The sequence below is a fragment of the Helianthus annuus genome, chromosome 8 (genome assembly GCF_002127325.2).
Source record: "Helianthus annuus cultivar XRQ/B chromosome 8, HanXRQr2.0-SUNRISE, whole genome shotgun sequence".
NCBI classification, from domain to species: domain Eukaryota; kingdom Viridiplantae; phylum Streptophyta; class Magnoliopsida; order Asterales; family Asteraceae; genus Helianthus; species Helianthus annuus.
The window spans coordinates 69,215,458-69,236,961 of NC_035440.2; the positions used below are offsets into that span (position 1 = coordinate 69,215,458).

General features: G+C 40.3%; 3 protein-coding genes across 3 annotated transcripts; all 3 read right to left on the reverse strand.

Moving 5' to 3' along the window:
• Positions 1–3,152: 3,152 nt before the first annotated feature.
• Positions 3,153–5,024, reverse strand: LOC110870201 (zinc finger BED domain-containing protein RICESLEEPER 3-like). Its single transcript, XM_022119401.1, has 3 exons — positions 4,766–5,024; positions 3,822–4,550; positions 3,153–3,556 (listed from the first exon to the last, which is right to left on the reverse strand). The coding sequence occupies exons 1-3, from the start codon at positions 5,022–5,024 to the stop codon at positions 3,153–3,155; spliced, it is 1,392 nt and encodes a 463-aa protein (XP_021975093.1).
• An 11,758-nt stretch (positions 5,025–16,782) lies between these two features.
• LOC110870200 lies at positions 16,783–18,348 on the reverse strand. Its single transcript, XM_022119400.2, has 6 exons — positions 18,255–18,348; positions 17,916–18,169; positions 17,494–17,820; positions 17,334–17,417; positions 17,058–17,246; positions 16,783–16,947 (listed from the first exon to the last, which is right to left on the reverse strand). Exons 1-6 carry the CDS (start codon positions 18,346–18,348, stop codon positions 16,783–16,785), a joined length of 1,113 nt encoding a protein of 370 aa, XP_021975092.1.
• Positions 18,349–18,526: 178 nt separating this feature from the next.
• Positions 18,527–21,491, reverse strand: LOC110870199. The gene is made up of 3 exons (XM_022119399.1): positions 19,507–21,491; positions 19,360–19,426; positions 18,527–19,276 (listed from the first exon to the last, which is right to left on the reverse strand). Exons 1-3 carry the CDS (start codon positions 21,489–21,491, stop codon positions 18,527–18,529), a joined length of 2,802 nt encoding a protein of 933 aa, XP_021975091.1.
• Positions 21,492–21,504: the final 13 nt, after the last annotated feature.

A 21,504-nucleotide genomic window follows, 5' to 3' on the forward strand; every position in this document is an offset into this window, starting at 1 on the left:
AACCTTATTCACATCCCAAGAAATATTTCAAACACCACCACTCACTCAAATTCAACTAACTCCTAGTTCTTCTGGTCACAAGGGTCTTCATATTCCTCCGGATAATCTTGAAGATATTGGAGATTTTGGTTTTGCAAATGATGAACAAGTAAAGAAGATAGAAAAGAAGATGGATGATGTGTTGAATGAAAATAAAATAGTTGCAGCTGAAAGTAAGAAAGTAGCTGATCGTGAAAAGATTCTCGAAATACGTGTAAAGCGATGGGAGTCTGACAACAAAGCATTACTGAAGAAGACTGATACAGATCAGACTGAGATTGATTTCCTGAAAGTGCGAGTGGCTGAGTTGGAAGAAGAAAAGGCTCGCAGAGATGAGTAGAACAAGTATTTCGAGATGAAAAACAAAGAGCTTGAGGCTGCGAAAGCATTGAAAGAGCACAAGTTCTACATGTTGAACAAAGTTGTTGAGAATATGCTTGGAACGTCGATTGAGCAAATATTCGAAGAAATACAAGTTTAAGAGCTTAGGGCTAAACGCCAAGCTGAGATTGATGAACAGATGAAAGATAAGGGAAAGGGTGCTGAAAGCAGTGTGGCAGTTACTGAAAGTTCAATTGTTCCATCTCTAGTTATTGAGAATCCAGTTCCTATATCCTCCGTATCAGCAATCTTTAAAGAACATGTATCACTGGAAGATCTTGCTGGTGATGACGATGAAGAAGATGATGAGGAGGATGATGATGAAGAGGGTGATGAAGATGAGGAAGATGACGATGATGAAAAAGTTTTCTCTGCTAGCAGTCATGGTTCCGATGATGACAATGACGATGATGATGATCAGGATGGTATGGGAATCAAAGTGACTGAACAGTCAAGTGAAAGAAATGTTGATGATTATTTGAATGATAGTGTGAACGAAGAAACAGGGGAAGCTGAAGGAAAGGGGGAGCATGGTAATGATCAAAATGTTGAACATGTTGAAAAGTTAATCTTGAGATTAGACACTGATATGGAGGAAGGTGAACACAGACATACGTATACATTGGATGAGATAAAAGAAATGACACGTATGGTGGATCCAGACTTCAAGTTTGATTTTGAAGAGGAATTAAATGCGTTCGACATCAACCACCAACCAGAATACGAGTACAAATATGTAGAGGATGCTGATATGTATGACAGGGTTGAGGTTGAAGATTGTACAGATGATGAGAGTGTAAGTGAAGATACCTCTCAGTATCCTACTCTGATGGAATTCTTTACTGAAGAGAATAGAGATGAGTTGAGAAGGAAAGTGGCTGAGATCTTAAAAGACAAAAATTTCGATGGTACTCCTAAGGATATGCAGAAGGAAGAACGGCAGAAGTGGTTTAAAGAAAGTCACAAAAGAAAATTCAAAAGGCCGTTGAAGTATTATCAGAGAGATCGAAGCATTTCACTTGGTGAAATCATTAGCTGGGGTTTCCTGCCTCATGTTAATGCTTATGCGATCAGAAGGGAGTTTGGAGTTGAACGTCTATATGATATTATGTCATTACCATGGTGGGATGTTGAGGAGCTGTCGAAAGTAAGAACTTTAGGGTATCCTGTTCGAAAGAATGATGTTGCAATGTGGGGATACATAAAGTTTGAATCGTTGAAGAATTTTCAACACTGGAAGCCGCATTACCCGAAAAGAGTTACAAGAGTGGATCCAGTGACTGGGGTCGAAGAGACTATTCTTAACGTTAAAAAGCCGAAGACGATGAAGAATATACCAGTGCCAAAGATGGAGCAGGATTTCTACAAAGGCTTCTTGGGCTGGGTATACAGTTGCATCTCGACTGAGGCTATCATCAGTTATCGAGCTGGAAGTGAGATAAGAGTTATACATGTTTACGACCCAATGTGGTTAGTCAATTGCTCGGCCAAGGATATTGAATGTCTATTCATAAACAAGATCCATTTTCAGTCTGAAGACCGTGAACAAGCGATGCAGTTCCAACAAGTTGTATCTATTTGTTTTCAGAAAGGCATTAATTCTGAAAATAAATGTAATTCTAAATGGTGGTCGCTTGAAGAGATGGAAAGAAAGAAAGCTGAACGTGAACGCAAGAAACTGGAAGCAAACAGAGGAAAATGGATGAAGAAACAGGCCGAAGAGGATAAGAGAAAGAAGAAAGAGAATGACAGGCTTAGGAACTTACTGAGGAAAAAGCCTAAGCAGCGTGATGAAACTTTCAAGTCACTCTGAAGACCCGAAGTCAAGACTGGAGACTCCGGCTGTATCCAAGGGGGAGTTTGTTGATGCACGAATGTCTAAAGCCTACGTCTTAGTCTTAGTCAAGCTTGTATAGGGTCTAGGGGTCAAATATGTGAATTATGTATAGTATAGGGGTTGTTTTGTAATGTTTATGTTGTAAAGGGCTGATTCCGCTCGAAATGACATTGTGTCATTTGGAGCAAAATCAGCTCCCCTATATATAGTAGTTGTGTTATCTCATTTCGCACCGAATGTCGAATGCGTAGCCGAACTGCTGCCGAAATTTTCTGAGAAGTATTAATGAGAAAACGTGTTTAAAGTGATCTGCATTCTATTCTACTCCATTCTCTTTGATTCAAGCTGTTTGTGTATTTCCGCTGCATAAACAGTGGTGTTTCACCTCTGATTGACTCATTTGATCGTCAATAACGATCCTACAATTTTCCTACAATTAACAACGAAAATATATATTATTTCTAGACCAATAGTAACAAAAAAATGGTACTATAGTTGAAAGAATAAGCAAATTACCTTGATTTTCTTTTTATGTAGTCCATAGTAATGACGATACCAATCAGCTCCACAAACAAGCATATCAACCATCTCTGTTCCTAAACAAGAACGATGTGGCTCAACAACCCTGCCACCAGCGCTGAAAGCCGATTCAGAAGCAACAGTTGTTATTGGAACAGATAGGATATCAGCTGCATTTTGGACAAAATTCTATACTTAAGTCTATTCTCTTTCCACCATCCCAAAACATCAAAACTTGCACCTGTCTCACAAATGTACACTCCTTCCTCTAAATAAGTGGCTAACTCTGACTTCACACGTTCAACAGTATCAAGACTTTTAATATGTTGAGCATACATAGCGCTACCTGATTTCAAACCATCACCAAATCGAGAAGTCATGAAGCATGATGAACTCTTAGAAGAACAGCTCTGATCTTGCTTCCACTCCCAGTAGTTGCACCACCAGTTTGAACAACATTCGATTCCTTATGTGCCTCAATATACTCATTAAACAAATCCTCTAAAATGTCATTAACAACTTGTACTTCTTCTTTAGCCTCCTCCAGAGAATAAATTGTCTTGAAAGATATTTTAATTAGTTCCATTTTATATCTTGGATCCATAACAGCACCCAGAGAAATCAACAGATTAGTAGAGCCCCAGTATTTGTCAAATTTTTCTTTCATTTTACATGCCATAGATCGCATGCAATCATTCTCCTCGAAAGCTACAGTATCCAATGCATTCTTTATAATGTATAACTCAATGAGAAATAAATTAGAAGTTGGATACTCAGAACCTACAAGATTAAAAAACAATTACTTATAAATATATTGTATAACAAATAGCGAGAGATAAAGTAGAATAAACTAATACATGAAATTATTTTGGTAGCCTCATTGAAAAGGGACAAGAATGAGCAAACATCTTTACATTTTTTTCCAATCATCACCACTTGGTAATTTGGTGTATGTACTTTCTCGATCGACATAATTCTCAAAAACTTCATTAAACTCCAAAGTCATAGACAACATTGCGTATGTTGCATTCCACCGAGTACTGACATCCAAGATAAGATGTTTTTTTCAATTGTAATTGTTTAGTGAGCTCACTAAAGAGATGTAATCGCCCCAGAGAAGCACCCACATGTTTCACACTCTCACGAACATTGTGAATTATATCTTGAATTTCCGATAGACCATCTTGAACCAACAAGTTAAGAATATGCGCACAACATCGCACATGAAACAACTTTCCATCAAGACGAAGTCTTTTTTGTAGATTTAAATTATCCATCAACTTTCTAGCCACCACATCATTAGTTTTAGCATTGTCCACAGTCAAAGTAGCCACCTTCATCTCAATATTCCAATCTTTTAAACACTTGAATAAGCAATCATAGATATGAACTCCAGAATATGGCGGAGGCATATCTACAAAACTCAATATGCATTTGTGAATATCAAAATCCGAGTCTACAAAGTGGCATGTAACTACCATGTAATGGATATTTTGAACGGATGTCCACATGTCAGTTGTGATGCTCACACGATTAACAGTATTCAACATTTTTTGAATTCTTTTCTTTCCAAGTTTGTAACTAGAAACACAATCTTGTTGAACTGATGCACGAGAGATCTTCTCAAATTCCGGATTGGCTTCCTCCATCATCACATTGAACAACTCATACTCAACAAAATTAAATGACAATTCATGCACCATGATCATATGAGAAATAACCTCCCTCATCCTCGCATTGCTAAACTTCCAGTTGTTCACCACTGATGAAGAACCTGATGTTATTCAAGAAAATTATTAATATCACTAAATAAGAAAAAAAATCAAATAAAATATTAAGAAGGAACCTGATGCTTTTCCAGAAGAAATATTTAACTTCATTTGTCCTTTACTTGCGGCTTTTACTTTCGGGCAATACTTTTTATATGTCTATTTAATGGTGTGGTGGTTCCATCCTTAAACTTGTTAAATTTCTCACCACAGTGTATACATTGACGGACTTCATTTTGATCAGCATTAGTTATTGTGCGAAAATGAACCCAAGAAGTTGATGTCTTCTTTCTTTTCTTTTTAGTGTAATGGGCATTATCTTCATCATTATTTACTTCTTCATCATTATTTTCTTCATCATTGAGATTTTCTTCTTCATCATTAACTACAATAACATCATCGCTATTAGGCGCCTTTTTCGAAGTTGAAGTATCTGCGCTTGCTTGAAATTCTGTATCATTTGAACGGGGTAGAGACATTTCTCTATTGATAACCTAACAGGAAAAACGCTTAATGGTCAATATACTTAATACACTAGAACTAGTAACAACATGAAATAGGTAGAACTATCTTAAGTGCTTTTTTTTGTTTTTATTCTTTGTTTATTAAGTGCTCTTTTTGTTTTTATTCTTTTTCCTTATAAGTTCTAAATGGATCAGAGCTTCGAGACTATCTTAAGTGCTTTTTTGTTTTTATTCTTTGCTTATTACAAGCCCACATAATTCCTATATACTCCATGGTTGAAATCAGAGCAGCACACTTCACCTCTAATTTCATTAATGGTGAAATTCACCATCTTAGGTTACATCTAACAAAAACCTTACTAATCTTTGTTTATTAAATAAGAATGGCAGCTATCTAGATTTAAATGGATTACAAAATCCTGAAAGTATTGATTTATAATATTCTTTCTTTAGAAAAGTTGCAAGAGCCCCGGATTTTATTTCGCTTTGGGCCACCAAAATAGTTGAGCCGACGCTGTATAAAAATATTATACATACATCAGTAGCGGATCCAAAAAATTTTTTACCGGATTCCTTTTAGTATATTTTCACTAATTCTCACTATTTTTCTTTAAATTATACAAAATTTCCACTGGTTTTTTTCATTTTTTCCAAACCGAGGGGGTTCCCGGGAACCCCCAAAACACCCCTGGATCTGCCACTAACATACACATGCTTATATAATGTGTCCTGTAATTCTGATTTACGTACAACATAATAATAAAATTTATCAAGTTTAACTCAGCTATTAAGTATTTAAGTTGCTATTTGAGTGTGTCTTAGAATGACATATGAACTGAACCATTTTTAATTCAAATCCAGTAGAAGAACAAGTATATTAGGGAGTAGAGTAGAACATCAATAAAAGTAAACAATCAAGTACTCAACATATTCATGAATGTATACGTGGATTTGTTGTAATGTGTATTTTAGGGCCAAAGTAGAACATCAATAAAAATAAAAAACTACATATACCGGTTACTAATCGCTGAAGAAAAGAAGAGAGAATACTTTGGTGGGGTTATGTCGTGTACGACTGATGATGAAAGATTAGACGTTTATCAAACTATAGTCTATAGCCTAAAATTTCTAGGTTTTGTTTTACTTAAATGGTAATAGGTGATTGCTTTCTTAAAATTTGGACTATTATATATTTATATTTATATACTTAACTAGGGGAGGGTTATCTTGAGAACAAAGATTTTCATGAGAACACTAAGAACAATTTCCATCCATAGATTATCCTAAATTAAGAGCTAAGATTAAAGTGGGTTTAAATCAGAAGGGAATATAAAATAAAAGAGTAGAAAGGGCACTATAGTAAAAACACATAAAATCCCTTACATCTCATAAGTCGTAAATCCCCAAATTACATTTTTCCTGAGTAGCTCACAACCCCAAGGTCGACGCTGGAGACAAGGCAGATGACGAAAATAACATACATAAATTCAAGCGGTTTATACCGGATAACCAGACGTGTTCTTTGAAAATTGGACGACATTAAAAGTTGTGATTCTGAGGTGTACAACGACAAACATGTGGCGGCGTCGTGACAGAATTAAATCGGAGGAAGAGGAGACGACGACGGAGAAGCGGAAGAGAGTGGCAGAGGCATATTTGGAGAAGTTAGGGGAGGCGTTGAGGAGAGAGGAGGAGGACGGGGAAGAGTTTGATAAGAGAAGAGGTAGAAAGGATAGAGATAGGGATTCTCTGTTTGCATGATTTTTGCAGGCACAACTTGAAGAGAGGTGATGTGTTCATAAACTGATTGCTTCAAGGTAAATATTAGATCTGAAGTTTTATATTAATTGTTCTGGTTGTGGTGATTGATCCATAGTTCTCATTTTTGGAAAAAATATGCCTGAATTTGATAGTTTGTTTGAACCAAACAATGATTGTTTAGACGTAAAAGTATCAAAACATGTGCTCTCGATAGAGCTTCAGGTATTGTTGTTATCAACACATGATCCCACCCTGTGTTGTAACTTGCAGCTTTTTGGTTATGGTGCAGCTTTACTTTGAAAAGATAACGGACCTCACAGTAAGTCGATCAAACTCAGTTATTTTCAACAAAGCGCTGTTGAGCTTGGCGACTGATGCAGGACTCCATCCTTTGGTTCCTTATTTCATATAATTTACTGCTGAAGAGGTATTTGTTTTGCAATTTTTACATCGTCTTATTGTGCATCTATCTGTCTTTAAAGCAAGGTCTTAACCACGATCCCTCATAACTGATGATGATTTCAGGTGACTCGTAATTTAAACAACTTCCAACTTCTTTTTGCTTTAATGCGCCTTGTGAGAAGTCTTCTACATAATCCATACCTGCACATTGAACCATATGTAAGTATAGTTGAGGTTGTGTGTTGAAAGGTTGTTGGTGCATTTATATCTATCGCCTCCGTCAATTTCGTTCGTAGCAGAAACATAAGAAGTTTAGTGCTTATAGTGTAATATCTAGTTACTAAAAGGCAAGGTGGCATAATTGTAAATAAGGAGAACCTCCTTATTCCTTGGCCTATAAATAGATGTGTTAGGGTTAGCATTAGAAACTTTTGTCACTTTGGTCATTTGAAGACTTTGGAGAGCTTGGATCCTAGAGAGAGAAACTAGAGAGAGAAAGTGACATCGTGATTCAGGTGCTTTGTACGATTTCATATTCTTCAATAGAATCACAGATTAGATTATGTCTTGTGTGTTCGGTCACGTTCATGTATGGATTCCGCACGTCACACGATGGGTTACGCAATCATTACGGAGTCAAAACCGGTCCTAACAAGTGGTATCAGAGCAGGAGCTCGATTGCACGGATCAAACGCATGATTACGCACAGAAAATCATCAAAATCAGTGTCACACCCCCAAAATCCACACGCGGAGTACCACCGCTTGGAGGCGTGACTGACCAGGATCAAGCCACCAATCATATTGAACAATGTAAATAGTAACTGTAATTCAACCAAACCAATATGAAAGGTGTTTAAAACATAAGTATTTTCAATGTTTAGCGGAAGCATAAATGTAAACCCAACATAAGTATAAAATTTGAAATGTCATAAATGTTTAACAACGCATCCATGATCCATGTCCACAATGACCGCGCCTCCCTGTGCAAACTCCATGTGTACCTAACGACCTGCAAGGCATGTAACAGAGAGTTAACAACTAGTTGAGCGAGTTCACAGTTGGTTGTTTAGTTATAGTGTTCGTTTCGTAAATCGTATATTTATTTATAAACCGTGTATCATATATACTTGTATCGCGGCCCTCCAGGCATGTTTGCGATGATTAGTGGGAGTTTCCCATGTATTGTAGACTAGTTATATTTGTATCGCGACCCTCCAGGCATGTGTGCGAAGTTTAGTATTAGTATCGCGGCCATTCCAGGCATGTGTGCGAAGATTCGTGTTCGTATCGCGGCCATTCCAGGCATGTGTGCGAAGAGTAGTATTTGTATTGCTAGTCTAGCAGTATCTATAAGTGACCTTCCCCTAACGAGGTCAGTGATCCGTAATTCCCAATAACAATGTAAGTGCAAGTAATCATTCAATCCCATTCCCTATCCCGGGAATCCCATGCCTTGGCAAGAGTGTGAACTCACCTTGGTTGGCTCGGTATGCTAAAGTATGTGCTCACAGTTAATCAATCAAATCCTAAAGTACGCATGTGTACCAAATCAGTTTTAATTCACAAGATTCACGTATAAGCATAATCATAGTGGATATTGAATCAGTAATCACCAACTAGCACAAAGCACATATTCAAGTTCATACAAGTTATGCTTCACACTTATCGACAGTTAATCAATCCAGTTAACACTTAACAGAGTTAAATTAGGTTACTGTGCAGATTACCCATTCGACGAAACACCCCCTGTTTCGCCGTGAACCCTCCCGACGAAACACTTCTGTTCCGTCATGGTTGTTTCATCATGAATGGCTTCGGCGAAACACTTGTTTCGCCATACCGATTTCGTCAAGATTGGTTTCGGCGAAACTCAACTGTTTCACCGCTACCTATGTTTCGTCATTAAGTATCAGTTACGTAGTATATCAGTTAATTACCCAGAAACCCTAACTGCCGTCATCAACATCCTCAATCATACAGTAATTACTCAGCACAGTAATCATCATTTAATCACATTATTTTCCAAACAAAAACCAACATCTAGCATAAGAGTTAGCCATTACATGAGAGCACAATCACATAATCAACACTATCAATCTTCATCTGATCATCATCAACAAACAGTCCAACCTCGATACACCAGAATTGTAGCCGATAAAATAGATCCTATTATTGTCAAATTATCAACCAAATACATCGAAATCATCAAGCACTCAAGAACAATCATCACATATATTACGATATCATGATTCCGGATTCATATTGTTTACCAACCCTAGCCTAAACACACAAAGGCATCAATTAACAGATACATATGAACAGTAGGGTTTTTATACTAACCGGTTCGAGATGAACAACTAAGGATTCGAGAGGGAAAAAATGATGGTGAAAGATGGTTGTTGCCGTCACACAGCGGAGAAAGCTCTTAGGGTTTCTTATTTTTGCCAAAGGTGTGAAACAGGAGTCGGTTCACGTTAATATACACAAACTACCGTACTGGGACCTTAATGGGCTTCGGCGAATCGTGGGCCGGCGAAACAGCTTGTTTCGTCGAGATGTGTGTGAAGAAACACACACCTGTTTCGTCGTGTGGGTTATGGCGAAACACACTTGTGTTTCGTCGAGTTGTTCAAGTCTAATAGTTTAAGTTTTTCAACAGTATACATGATAAACACTTTGGTCACATTGCATGGATAACACATCAAATCAACATCTCAGCATATAGTTCATATAATCCAACGTATACAATTACAAAGCAATAAGTCGTGTAAGTAAACAATTAAACGGTTAACGTGCAATAAATGCGATTAAGGAATCTTGGAAACTCGAGTTGTCACATTATCCCCAACTTGAAAGAAATTTCGTCCCGAAATTTAGCATGCGGTTACTGGGGAAGCTAGTTAAGTTGTATCGTTTACTAGTTTTCCTGAGGTGTCACATCATCCCCCCGTTGATTTGGAATTTCGTCCCGAAATTCTGTAGTAGCTTCAGCCTCAGTAGTGGTTGCATTGTTCTGGAATAACTGGGGATATTTGAGTTCCATTTGGTCTTCTCGTTCCCAGGTAAACTCTGGGCCACGACGGGAGTTCCAACGAACTCGAACAAGTGGTATTCTGGTGTTCTTGAGGACCTTAACATCCCGGTCCGTGATTTCAACAGGTTCCTCGACGAAATGTAACTATTCGTCGATAGTGAGCTCCTTCAAAGGAACTATGAGGGTCTCATCTGACAGACACTTCTTCAGATTCGACACGTGGAAAACGTTGTGAACTGCACCGAGTTCTGCTGGTAAGTTCAGTTTATAGGCCACTTTGCCTATCCTTTCTATGATTTCGAATGGTCCGACGTAACGTGGATTGAGTTTGCCTCGTTTGCCAAAACGAACTACACCCTTCCAGGGCGAGACTTTGAGTAGCACTCGATCCCCAACCTGGAACTCGAGCGGTTTCCTGCGCCTATCAGCGTAGCTTTTCTGACGGTCACGAGCTGCCGCCATGCATTGTCGTATTTGTGCAATCTTTTCTGTTGCGTCTACTACCATTTCTGGACCTGTGATCTGACTATCACCCACCTCCGCCCAACAAAGAGGTGATCGGCATTTACTCCCGTATAATGCCTCGAATGGAGCGGCTTGAATGCTGGTGTGGTAACTGTTATTGTACAAAAACTCCACTAACGGGAGATGCTTTTCCCAGCTGTTGCCGAAATCGATAACACATGCCCGAAGCATGTCTTCTAGAGTCTGGATAGTGCGCTCAGACTGCCCATCCGTCTGAGGGTGATAAGATGTGCTCATGTCTAATCGTGAGCCAAAAGCTTTGTGCATTGCCTGCCACAGTTCTGAAGTGAATCGTGCATCACGATCCGAAATAATAGAGGTTGGCACTCCGTGCCTCGAAACCACTTCTTTCAAGTAGATGTCTGCTAAAGTAGAGAACTTGTCTGTTTCTTTGATAGCCAAGAAGTGTGCAGACTTAGTGAGTCTATCCACGATCACCCAAATACTATCGTTACCACGCAGAGATCTAGGTAGGCCAGTAATAAATCCATGGAAATTTCCTCCCATTTCCATTGTGGTATCTTAGGTTGCTGAAGTAGGCCTGATGGTTTCTGATATTCTGTCTTGACCCTCGCACAGGTCAAACACTTGTCGACGTAAGTTGCTATGTGAGCCTTCATGCTAGGCCACCAATACGTAGTTCTGAGATCGTGGTACATTTTATCCGAACCTGGATGTACCGAGTAGCGAGACTTATGTGCTTCGTCCATTACAAGCTCGCGTAAGTTGCCATAAAATGGGACCCAGATACGCCCCGTTACATAATAGGCGTCGTCTTCCTTTTGTTCTAATCGTTGTCTTGAGCCGCATAGGGCTTCAGCCCTGACGTTTTCTGGTTTCAATGCTTCTACCTGAGCATCTCGTATTTGTGCAGGAAGACTAGACTGAATAGTAAGTTGTAGTGCCCGTACGCGTCTAGGTGCCATATCCTTTCGACTGAGAGCGTCAGCCACAACATTGGCTTTGCCTGGATGATATTTCATGGCGCATTCGTAATCATTAAGTAGCTCAACCCATCGACGTTGACGCATGTTCAATTCCTTCTGCTTGAAGATATGCTCGAGACTCCTGTGATCGGTGTAGATAGTGCACTTGGTACCGTACAGGTAATGTCGCCATATCTTAAGCGCAAAAACAACCGCTCCCAGCTCTAAATCATGTGTAGTGTAATTCCGTTCGTGGATCTTAAGTTGGCGCGAAGCGTAGGCAATAACTTTTTCCCGTTGCATCAATACACAACCAAGACCCTGAATTGACGCGTCGCAGTAGACCATAAAGTCGTCTGTGCCCTCTGGCAATGAAAGAATAGGCGCGCTGCAGAGTCTATCCTTTAAGTGTTGAAAAGCCGTTTCTTGTGTATTACCCCAACGATAAGTAACACCTTTCTGTGTCAGTAGTGTAAGCGGTTGTGCAATCTTTGAGAAGTCTTTGATGAACCGTCTGTAGTAACCTGCCAAACCCAAGAATTGGCGTATTTCCGTTGGTGTACGTGGTGCAGGCCAGTTCCTGATCGAGTCTACCTTGGATGGATCAACATGAATCCCATCCTTGTTTACCAGGTGGCCTAGAAAGTGGACTTCACGAAGCAAGAAGTCGCATTTTGAAAACTTGGCGTATAACTGTTCTATTCGAAGGAGCTTCAAAATAAGTCGTAAATGCTGCTCGTGTTCCTCCTGACTCTTAGAGTAGATCAGGATGTCGTCGATGAAGACTATGACAAACTTGTTTAGGTAGGGTTTGCACACTCTGTTCATAAGATCCATAAAGACTGCCGGTGCGTTTGTTAACCCGAATGGCATAACTAGAAACTCGTAGTGGCCGTAGCGAGTTCTGAATGTTGTTTTGGAGACGTCCTCATCCCGGACTCTCAGTTGATGGTAACCTGACCTCAGATCAATCTTCGAGTAGTAGCTCGACCCTTGCAGCTGGTCGAACAAATCATCAATACGTGGAAGAGGATAGCGGTTCTTCACTGTCACCTTGTTCAGTTCACGATAATCTATGCACATCCTGAAGGTACCGTCTTTCTTCTTCACAAATAATACTGGTGCTCCCCAAGGCGAAGAGCTAGGACGAATTAAACCCTTATCCAAGAGTTCTTGTAGTTGTTTGGACAGTTCCTCCAGTTCAGTTGGAGCTAAGCGATACGGTGCACGAGCTATGGGTGCTGCTCCAGGAGCTAGTTCAATTTGGAATTCGACCTGGCGGTGAGGCGATAGCCCAGGTAAATCTTCAGGAAACAGTTGAGGAAAATCGCGTACAACTGGGATATTCTCTAATCTCTTCTCTTTCGTCGATGCGTCTGTAACGAGTGCCAAAATAGCAGTGTGACCCTTTCGCAAACACTTCTGGGCCTTCAGGAAGGAGATGATGCCAACCACGGCACCACTCTTGTCACCTTGAACTTCGAGAGGTTCTTTACCAGAACGGGGAATACGAACCATCTTCTCCTTGCATAAGATCTCTTCTTGTTGTTGAGATAACCAGTCCATACCAATGACGATGTCGAAACTACCCAGAACTATAGGGATGAGATCGATGGAGAAAGTCTGACCCGCTAAGACGATGTTACAACCCTTGACTACGTGTGTGGCCTCTAAACTTTTACCGTTAGCTAATTCTACGACATGTTTGGTGTTTAAGGGTGTTGGTGTACGTATTAACATTTGACTGACTTTTAGAGACACATAACTGGTATCCGCACCCGAATCAAACAAAACAGTAACATAAAAGTTGTCGAGAAGAAACTTACCCGTAACCACGTTAGGATCATTCCTTGTGTCACCATGCCCCAGCACGAACACACGACCGCTAGCGTCGTTGCCATTTTGTTTCCCCCGTTGTTATTCCCATTGCCCTGATTATTGTTGTTGTTGTTGTTCTGGTTCTGGTTTAACTGGGGGCAGTCACGTTTGAAGTGGCCTTCAGCGCCACATTGATAGCATCCCCTGTTGCCTCGCTGCTGTTGCTGGTTTCGTGGAGCAGGTGGATGTTGTTGCTGGTTCTGATTCGCAGGTCGTGAGCTCCTGGAATCTTTAGCCTCATGACCCATCTTGAGGCACCGCTGACAACGACCCTTGTTGCACTGGCCATTGTGGTGCTTGTTGCAAGTGTTGCACCTTGGGAGGTTTCCTCGATATCCACCCTGTCTTTGATTACCCGAAGATTGCTGACCACGGCTCTGGTAGTTATCAGTCTTGCGCTGCTGAACCTGAGACTGAGCTGTAGCTGAACCTTTGCTGGAATCCCCATCCCATTTCCGCTTGTTGTCACCGGGAGTAGCGGAAGTAGTAGCATCGGTAGCACTGATACGTTTAGGCAGTCTGTTCTGTTCCACTGCCTGATCTGTGAGGCGATGAGCAAGACGTTGAATATCCTGGATATTATCAAGGTTGGCCGATGTCACATGACTTTGAATTTCTGGTGCTAGCCCTTTGAGATACAACTCAATACGCTTGATAGGAGGGTCCACCATAGTTGGACACATGATGGCCAGCTCGTTTGACCGTTTAGTATACGCCTCAATTTCCGACCCTGTCAATTTCCGACCTTGGAAACTCGAGTTGTTACAATCAGATCCAAATTTCATTCAGATTTGTCAAATTTCTTCACTCTTACATTTTTTTCACGTTTTTAACTGAAATTCGCAAAATTAAACGACTTTTTACGGTTAAAAATTGCTGATTTTTTGATATGTTGTGTGAAAGTATCTGATCTACAAACCTACAAATTTTCAGGTCAAAATTCCAAGCCGTTTGGGAGAAATCTGAGTTTTTGTGATCGATTTTGCTGAACTGTTCGTCACCAGCCGTTCGGCCAGCCTATTCGATCGAACAGCAAAAGCATAACCATTCGGCTAGCCTGTTCGATCGAACAGACTAACCGTTCCATTGCACCACATATTTTTAAGTTGTTGACTTTTGTTGATTGCTGTCTAATCGAACACACTGTTCGATCGAACACTCTAATCGATTACACTGCAACATTTTAAGAGAAGCATTTAATAGGGTTGACCTTGTTGACTTACTGACCGATCGAACACGCTGTTCGATCGAACCGCCTGTTCGTTCCAGTGCATCTCTGCAATTCTGTCATTTAAAGTGTTGACTTGTCAAACTAAACTGATCGGTTAGCAAAACATCTTATGACACCTCACCCTGTTCCATTCATTTAGTCAACATTGTCAGTCAACTTTATCGTCCCATGTGAATTCTTATATCTCGGCCTAATAAAAACTAACTTCAAACTGATCATTAAAGCAAAGGTCCAATAAGAATTTGAAAGTTATCAAAGTTGTCGGCCACATTATTGATAAGCTCAATCAATTTGCATAAAAATCATTAAATGATATCTGTCATGTAGCATGTGCTGATTGTGTTGTTCAATAAATTGAAGGTCCAATGAGATTTAAATAGTGAATAAAGTGACATCAAAACTGATCGGGCCATGTGATTGTGTATTAAAGGTCTGTCATCGTCACAAGAATAGCCGCCCAATTAAATTCAAGTGTTTAGTTTATTTTGTCGGCCATCAATTGTGTAACATTGTTACATTTGCATGTGAACAAGATACGACCCAATCAAAGCATCACGAGATTTAGCGGCCCAATGATAAATGTGTAGTTGATGTTTGTCCGCAATAGATTGTCTGCCATTTTTTTGTGGCCCAATCATAATCTTTGAGCAATTAACGATTGTCGAGTTAGTGGGTTTTTCGGCCCAATCAAATTTGTGAATTATTAAAGACATTGTCGTTTTGTGTCAAAGCTCATAGATCAGGTCCCACCAGATCGGCCAACTCAAAGATATTTGTCGTTTTGTGACTTCAATCGGTCAGCACATCATTCTAGCCGATCGGTGAAGATTTGTCTTTTAGTGCCATTGGTTGAAGTGCAAGCCGATCGAACAACATATTTGTCGTGTAGTGTTTTTGTTCGAACAGCGGGTCGTTTGAAGTGCCAACCGATTCAAGTTCATTGTTGTGTAGTGTTTTCAATCAGCTAGCCTAACCGTTCGGCTAGCCCAACCGATCGAACAACAAGTTTACTTTTGTTGACTCACTTGATCGAACACTCTAACCGATCGAACAGCACCCCTGTCCGATCGAACAGACAACATATTTTTTGTCGCGAAGCGCCAGCCGATCGAACAACTTTCCCGACCGATCGGACAACTCACTCTATTCAAGACAAAACGCCAACCGATCGAACAACACCCCTGACCGATCGAATAGCATCCTGTCCGATCGACCAGCATCCCTGTCCGATCGAACAGCAACCCGTCTGATCGACCAGCATACTGTCCGATCGATCAACCTTCTGTCTGATTCAAGTTGTTGAATAAATTCTTGAACTAATTGTTTGTTTGCGTGATTCAGGTGATTCGAGGAGAAAGCATCATGGCTGAAGAGTTTTACAACACGTTCTACAACGCGTTTACATCTGACTCGTCTGAAACATCAACTGTCACACCAAAGTCAATAACAAAAACGATCAATGAGAACATCAAGCATGATAACTTCTACGGAACACACTCAAAACCATCAGCTCTGGAAAGCATTCACTACAAGAACAGGGCACCTTTAGCGGCGACGGGTGTCGCCGGTATTGACCCCTTTTGTCGCCGCTATTGACTATTAGCGGCGACATGTCGCCGGTACAGCATCGCCGGTATTGCTGGGCCGCTATTGACCGGTTGTCGCCGATAATGATTGCTGTCGCAGGTATTGATGCTGCACTTTTAGCGACGACAGTTGTCGTCGCTAACAGTGTCGCCGGTATTGACTTTCGTCGGTAAAGGGAGAAGAGCAATAGCGGCGACACGTGTCGCCGCTAAAAGTCTGTTTTTTTTTTAATACAGCAGCTGTATATACAGCTGCCCAGCCAGTTTTACGGCCAAAAAAACAAAACCTGCCTATTTTCAAACAACGCAAGCATACGCAATGAACATAATCAACATATACTAAAGGTAATATAATTAAAAACTACGTTTAAGTCGTACATTATATCCTACAACGTTTAATTAAATCCAAAGCATACATTAAAAACAAGTCACTCATCGTCATCGTTATCGTCGGGTTCATCGTCGGATTCATTATCGAATAAGTTGTCAGAATCGTAGTCTTTTGACTTTCCTTTTCCTTTTCCTTGTGAAGCAAGATAGTTGTTAAGTTGGTTCAAAAATGACGGGGTTTGGAACAAGCTGTTAACAAAATCCTACAATAATAGATAGCAAAACGTATATTAGCATATTAATTAACGCTACCAACATATATTTAACAAGGAAACATGCGTTCGTTTGTCATTTTTTAAATTGCGCAGTTTACCTCGGAAAAGGGTTCTTGCGTCCGAGCTTGCGAAGACGACATGTTAGATGACGAGTGCGAGGACGTGTTGGAAGAAGGTTTAGGCCCCATCCCGCGGTACCATCCTCGCCGCTCACCCAACGCTTCCTGATACGGGGCAATTGGCGGACCCTCACCGCTCCATTCACTAGTGGCATGTTGTATGTTCCGCTGTATTTTACGAAGATGATTAAATATATGTGTGTGTATATATATATATATTTGTTATAGAAAATAATACTTAAAAGAAATACTTACGTAATTTTGTTCAGCAACCGGATCAACCCAATTCCCTTGATTGTCCGTGTGGGTTTTAGCATACGTAGGTACCCAATCCATATCCTGTTTAACATTAAACTTAGATTAGACATTAAATAAACAAAAGCTTACACACACGCACACATACATAAAACATTACATTTTTATAGGCGGTGCTACCGTACGAAGATGTCCCCCCACGGTATGGGAATTGTTGTTTCTCGCGTACTAGTGTGTTGGCCTTGCTTCTTTTAATATATTTTTCTTCCCGGAAACCTTCGATGGTTCTCAACCAGTTATCATAGGGCATATCCTTGGGATGGAATGCCCTTGCACTCTCAAGATCATCGTAACCTCCCTTGCTCTTAAATAATTTTTTAGCATCGTACTTGCGGTCAGAGTACCGCTTCATAAGCACAGCCCTAATGCCACCCGTCAAGTTTTTGGCCTCTATATCACGTTCCACTTCATCAAAATTGAAATTTTCCTACAAATTAAATAAAAAATATCAAATATCAAATATAAATTAGATTTGCATGTGCTTAAATATTTGATAAAATTTTATGCATATAAGTTATTTACCCGTAAGTGGTTCATGAGGGCATCCTTGTAATGTTGTTCAACGTTATCCCATCCAATTTTATCGAAGGGGATGGACCGCCACATATACAGGCCGGCCTCCCGTGAAAACATATCCCTTGTTTTACCAACAGGGGTATACGTCACCTGCCTGTCAAACGTAAGCGATACAGCCCCCCCCCCCCCCCCCCCGCTTTTACCAGACGCCTTAGTTTCTCGTTTTTTTTCTTTCCCCCTAACCCTCTTCGGGGGAACCGCTGCAATTAAAACAAAAATAATTAGTAACAACATTTATAATATATAAAATATAAGGACTACAAAATAATTTAGTAAAAGACTTACCGTCCGTCTCGTGTGTGCCACGAAATCCACCAGGAGGAAGCGGTGGATCACCAGCGCCGTCACCCCCATGTCCCCAGGGGGCCACATCAGCCATCAGATACGCGAATATCAACAGTATCGAAAACATAATCTCTATAAAGTTACAAATGTTACAGCATGTGTATCTAATACAAATTAAGGGAAAGTACAACAAGTGTAACTCAAATTCAAATAAATATTTCAAACAAGTGTTTATCAATTACAAATCAATAAACATTACAATAACTTTTCTTTTAGTCAGACTCCACATAATCGGGATCATCCTCATCATAATCAGCCTCGACCTCATCAGAATCAGTCTCGACTTCAAACACTTCATCGACGGTGGCCGTTGGGGGATCAACTTCAATTGAAGGCTCACCCGCAGTAACATGAGAAGATCCAATTTGAAAGTATTGGGTCAAGTCAATGACAAGTGGACAGTCAGATGAAGAGTTGTTGTTAACAACGTCACTATCTTCTAAGCGTTTGCCAACATTTTGAACCTTATTGACGCGGTCATCACTTAATGGCCAATCCCAAATTCTTCGATGATTAACATTTTCGACTACCCACCTATGTTTATTTTTTTGGTTTCGAGACGTTTCTTGGATGAAGAACACTTGTTTGGCTTGCGAAGCAAATATGAGTTGATCGTCTTTGTCCCATTCATGTTCAGTGCTTATACTGGTGATATTATTGTCATGGTTTACACCCCTTTGAGTATCAAACCACTTGCACCGAAATAGGACAGTGGAATAATCATTTGTATAACGCAACTCAATAATTTCTTCTAATTGGCCATAAAATTTCACACCGTTCTCTCCAACCACTTCCACCCCAGAGTTTTGCGTTGCGCATTTTGCATCACGTTCAAGTGTCTTAAACCTAACACCGTTGACTATGCAAGCAGTGTAAGTGTAAGCAGTCATTTTCGCACAAATTGAAAGAGCATACAACTCCGGGTGGAATTCTGGAGAATTTTGTGTTTTCATCGAATGGACCTAACAAATATATAGTAATAATGTTTGTTATATATGTATTACCTAGCAAGTATAGAGTAATAAGTGTTATATATGTATTATACCTTATGGAGAAACCATCCCGGAAATTTGGTTTTAAGATCATCATGGGGATGTGTATGTTTGAATTCACTACACTGATGACAAATATAAGAAAGGAACGAAAAATACCAATTAACAGATTATGAAATGTTAAAGATAGAAGCACTCACTTCATGTACTCCCTAACTTCTGCGCAGTTTTCGAGGACAAACCATTCCATCTTGCTTTTTTCGATGAATGATAGATATTTCTCCTTTCTTGCGCCAACATAACGACATTTGGACTCAAACACCCATAACTTTCTTTTTTCAACAACGACATCATCGTTTCTATCTGGGCGATTGAACTTAGTCTGAACATCTTTAAGGTACATTGAACAAAATGTTAAAGCTTCTTCAAACACATAACATTCAGCTATACAACCTTCAGGCCTTGCCGGGTTTTTAACATAGTTCTTTAGTTTTTTCATGTACCTTTCAAATGGATACATCCATCTAAAAGCTACTGGACCACCCGCAATCGCTTCATCAGGTAAATGCACAAGTAAATGAACCATAATGTCAAAAAACGCAGGTGGATAGATCATCTCTAACTTGCATAAGATGGTAACAATGTCATCCTTTGCTTTCTTCATATCATCCACCGATAGTGTTCTAGAGCAAAGTTGCTTAAAGAACATACAAAGGTCTACTATTGGTGTAGATGCATCTTTAGTCAAAAGCCCTCTAACCCCAATCGGTATCAAACGTTGCATGAGGATATGACAGTCATGAGATTTCAACCCGGTAATGTTAGCATTGTTATCTGTCACCCTCTTACTGATATTAGATCCAAACCCATCTGGTAATTTAACATTTTTTATAAACTGACAAAAAAGTTTTCGATCATCGGACTTGAATGAGTACTTTGGGTGGGAACTTAAGAACTTGCCACCCGATTGTTTCAGCCATTGTGACGGCCGAATGTTTAGTTTTTCCAAGTCGGACCGCGCATTTGGCGTGTCTTTGCTCTTATCGTTCATCAGAAGAGTACCGAGCAAGCTGTCGCACACATTTTTCTCTATATGCATTACATCTAAGTTATGTTTCAGCTGCAGAGAAGACCAATACTCAAGGTCAAAAAATATGCTTCTTTTGGACCAGTTCAACTCGAAATCTGACCGGGTTATCCTCCTACCTCGAAAATCTGGATGCTTGCCTGGTAGACGATTAATTAAACGACCTAGTTGAGCTTCTATGTCAGCTGGGCTAAACTGTCTCGGAGGGTCTCGTGTCTCGGGTCTCCCGTTAAAGTCGAGACTTGTTCTCCAAGGATGGTTGGCATCTAAGAACCGGCGATGACCAACATAAGCACATTTACCAGTTACACGTATTGAAGGAGTGTCTTGGTTACAAGTTGGGCATGCCATGTAGCCTTGTCCGCTCCAACCTGATAGGCTACTACGGGCTGGAAAGTCATTTATGGTCCATAACAACGCCGCCTTCATTGTGAAGTATGTGTTTGTTGCTGCGTCTTTAGTACGTACACCTGTCTGCCACAATTGCTTAAGCTCATCCACTAACGGTCTAAGGAAAACGTCCATGTCTTTCCCCGGTGATTTAGGGCCAGGAATCAACAAGGTCAACATGAATGTGGACTCTCGCATGCATAGCCAGGGAGGCAGATTATATGTGGTGAGTATAACCGGCCACGTGCTATGAGTCGAGGATCCACTACCGTTGTTAAAGGGATTAAAACCGTCAGCTGCAAGCCCTAAGCGAATATTTCGTGGCTCCATCGCGAAGTTTGGGTACTTTTTATCAAAGTCTTGCCATGCAGATCCATCAACTGGATGACGCATAGTCCCATCTTCAGATCGTCCGGTACTATGCCATATCATATCTTTCGTTGTGTGCCTTGAACAATACAAACGTCGTAGTCTAGGCGTCAAAGGAAAGTATCGTAACACCTTACGAGCCACCTTCGTGCCTTTTGTGTCTTTAACGACCCATCGACTCTCATTACAAACGGGACAATTTTGCAAGGACTCGTTTTCTTTCCAAAAGAGAGCACAATCATTTGTGCACACATCTATCATCTCATATGCCAAACCAATCTTCTTAAATGTCTTCTTAGCTACATAATACGAAGGGGGAATCTTGTTGCCTTCTGGCATTGACTCTCGCAAC

What these genes read in the sequence shown, in the direction of transcription:
- LOC110870201 (XM_022119401.1), bottom strand. Translation starts at nt 5,024, where the DNA reads ATGTCTCTACCCCGTTCAAATGATACAGAATTTCAAGCAAGCGCAGAT. An exon ending in TCAAAATGAAGTCCGTCAAT is followed by an intron (nt 4,551 to 4,765) that starts GTATACACTGTG and finishes GAATAACATCAG; the next exon opens with GTTCTTCATCAGTGGTGAAC. An exon ending in AAAAACATCTTATCTTGGAT is followed by an intron (nt 3,557 to 3,821) that starts GTCAGTACTCGG and finishes TTAATCTTGTAG; the next exon opens with GTTCTGAGTATCCAACTTCT.
- LOC110870200 (XM_022119400.2), bottom strand. Translation starts at nt 18,348, where the DNA reads ATGGCTGATGTGGCCCCCTGGGGACATGGGGGTGACGGCGCTGGTGAT. An exon ending in CCCTCATGAACCACTTACGG is followed by an intron (nt 17,821 to 17,915) that starts GTAAATAACTTA and finishes TTTAATTTGTAG; the next exon opens with GAAAATTTCAATTTTGATGA. An exon ending in GTAGCACCGCCTATAAAAAT is followed by an intron (nt 17,418 to 17,493) that starts GTAATGTTTTAT and finishes AATGTTAAACAG; the next exon opens with GATATGGATTGGGTACCTAC.
- LOC110870199 (XM_022119399.1), bottom strand. Translation starts at nt 21,491, where the DNA reads ATGCCAGAAGGCAACAAGATTCCCCCTTCGTATTATGTAGCTAAGAAG. An exon ending in GAAGTTAGGGAGTACATGAA is followed by an intron (nt 19,427 to 19,506) that starts GTGAGTGCTTCT and finishes TCATCAGTGTAG; the next exon opens with TGAATTCAAACATACACATC. An exon ending in CGGGATGGTTTCTCCATAAG is followed by an intron (nt 19,277 to 19,359) that starts GTATAATACATA and finishes TATATTTGTTAG; the next exon opens with GTCCATTCGATGAAAACACA.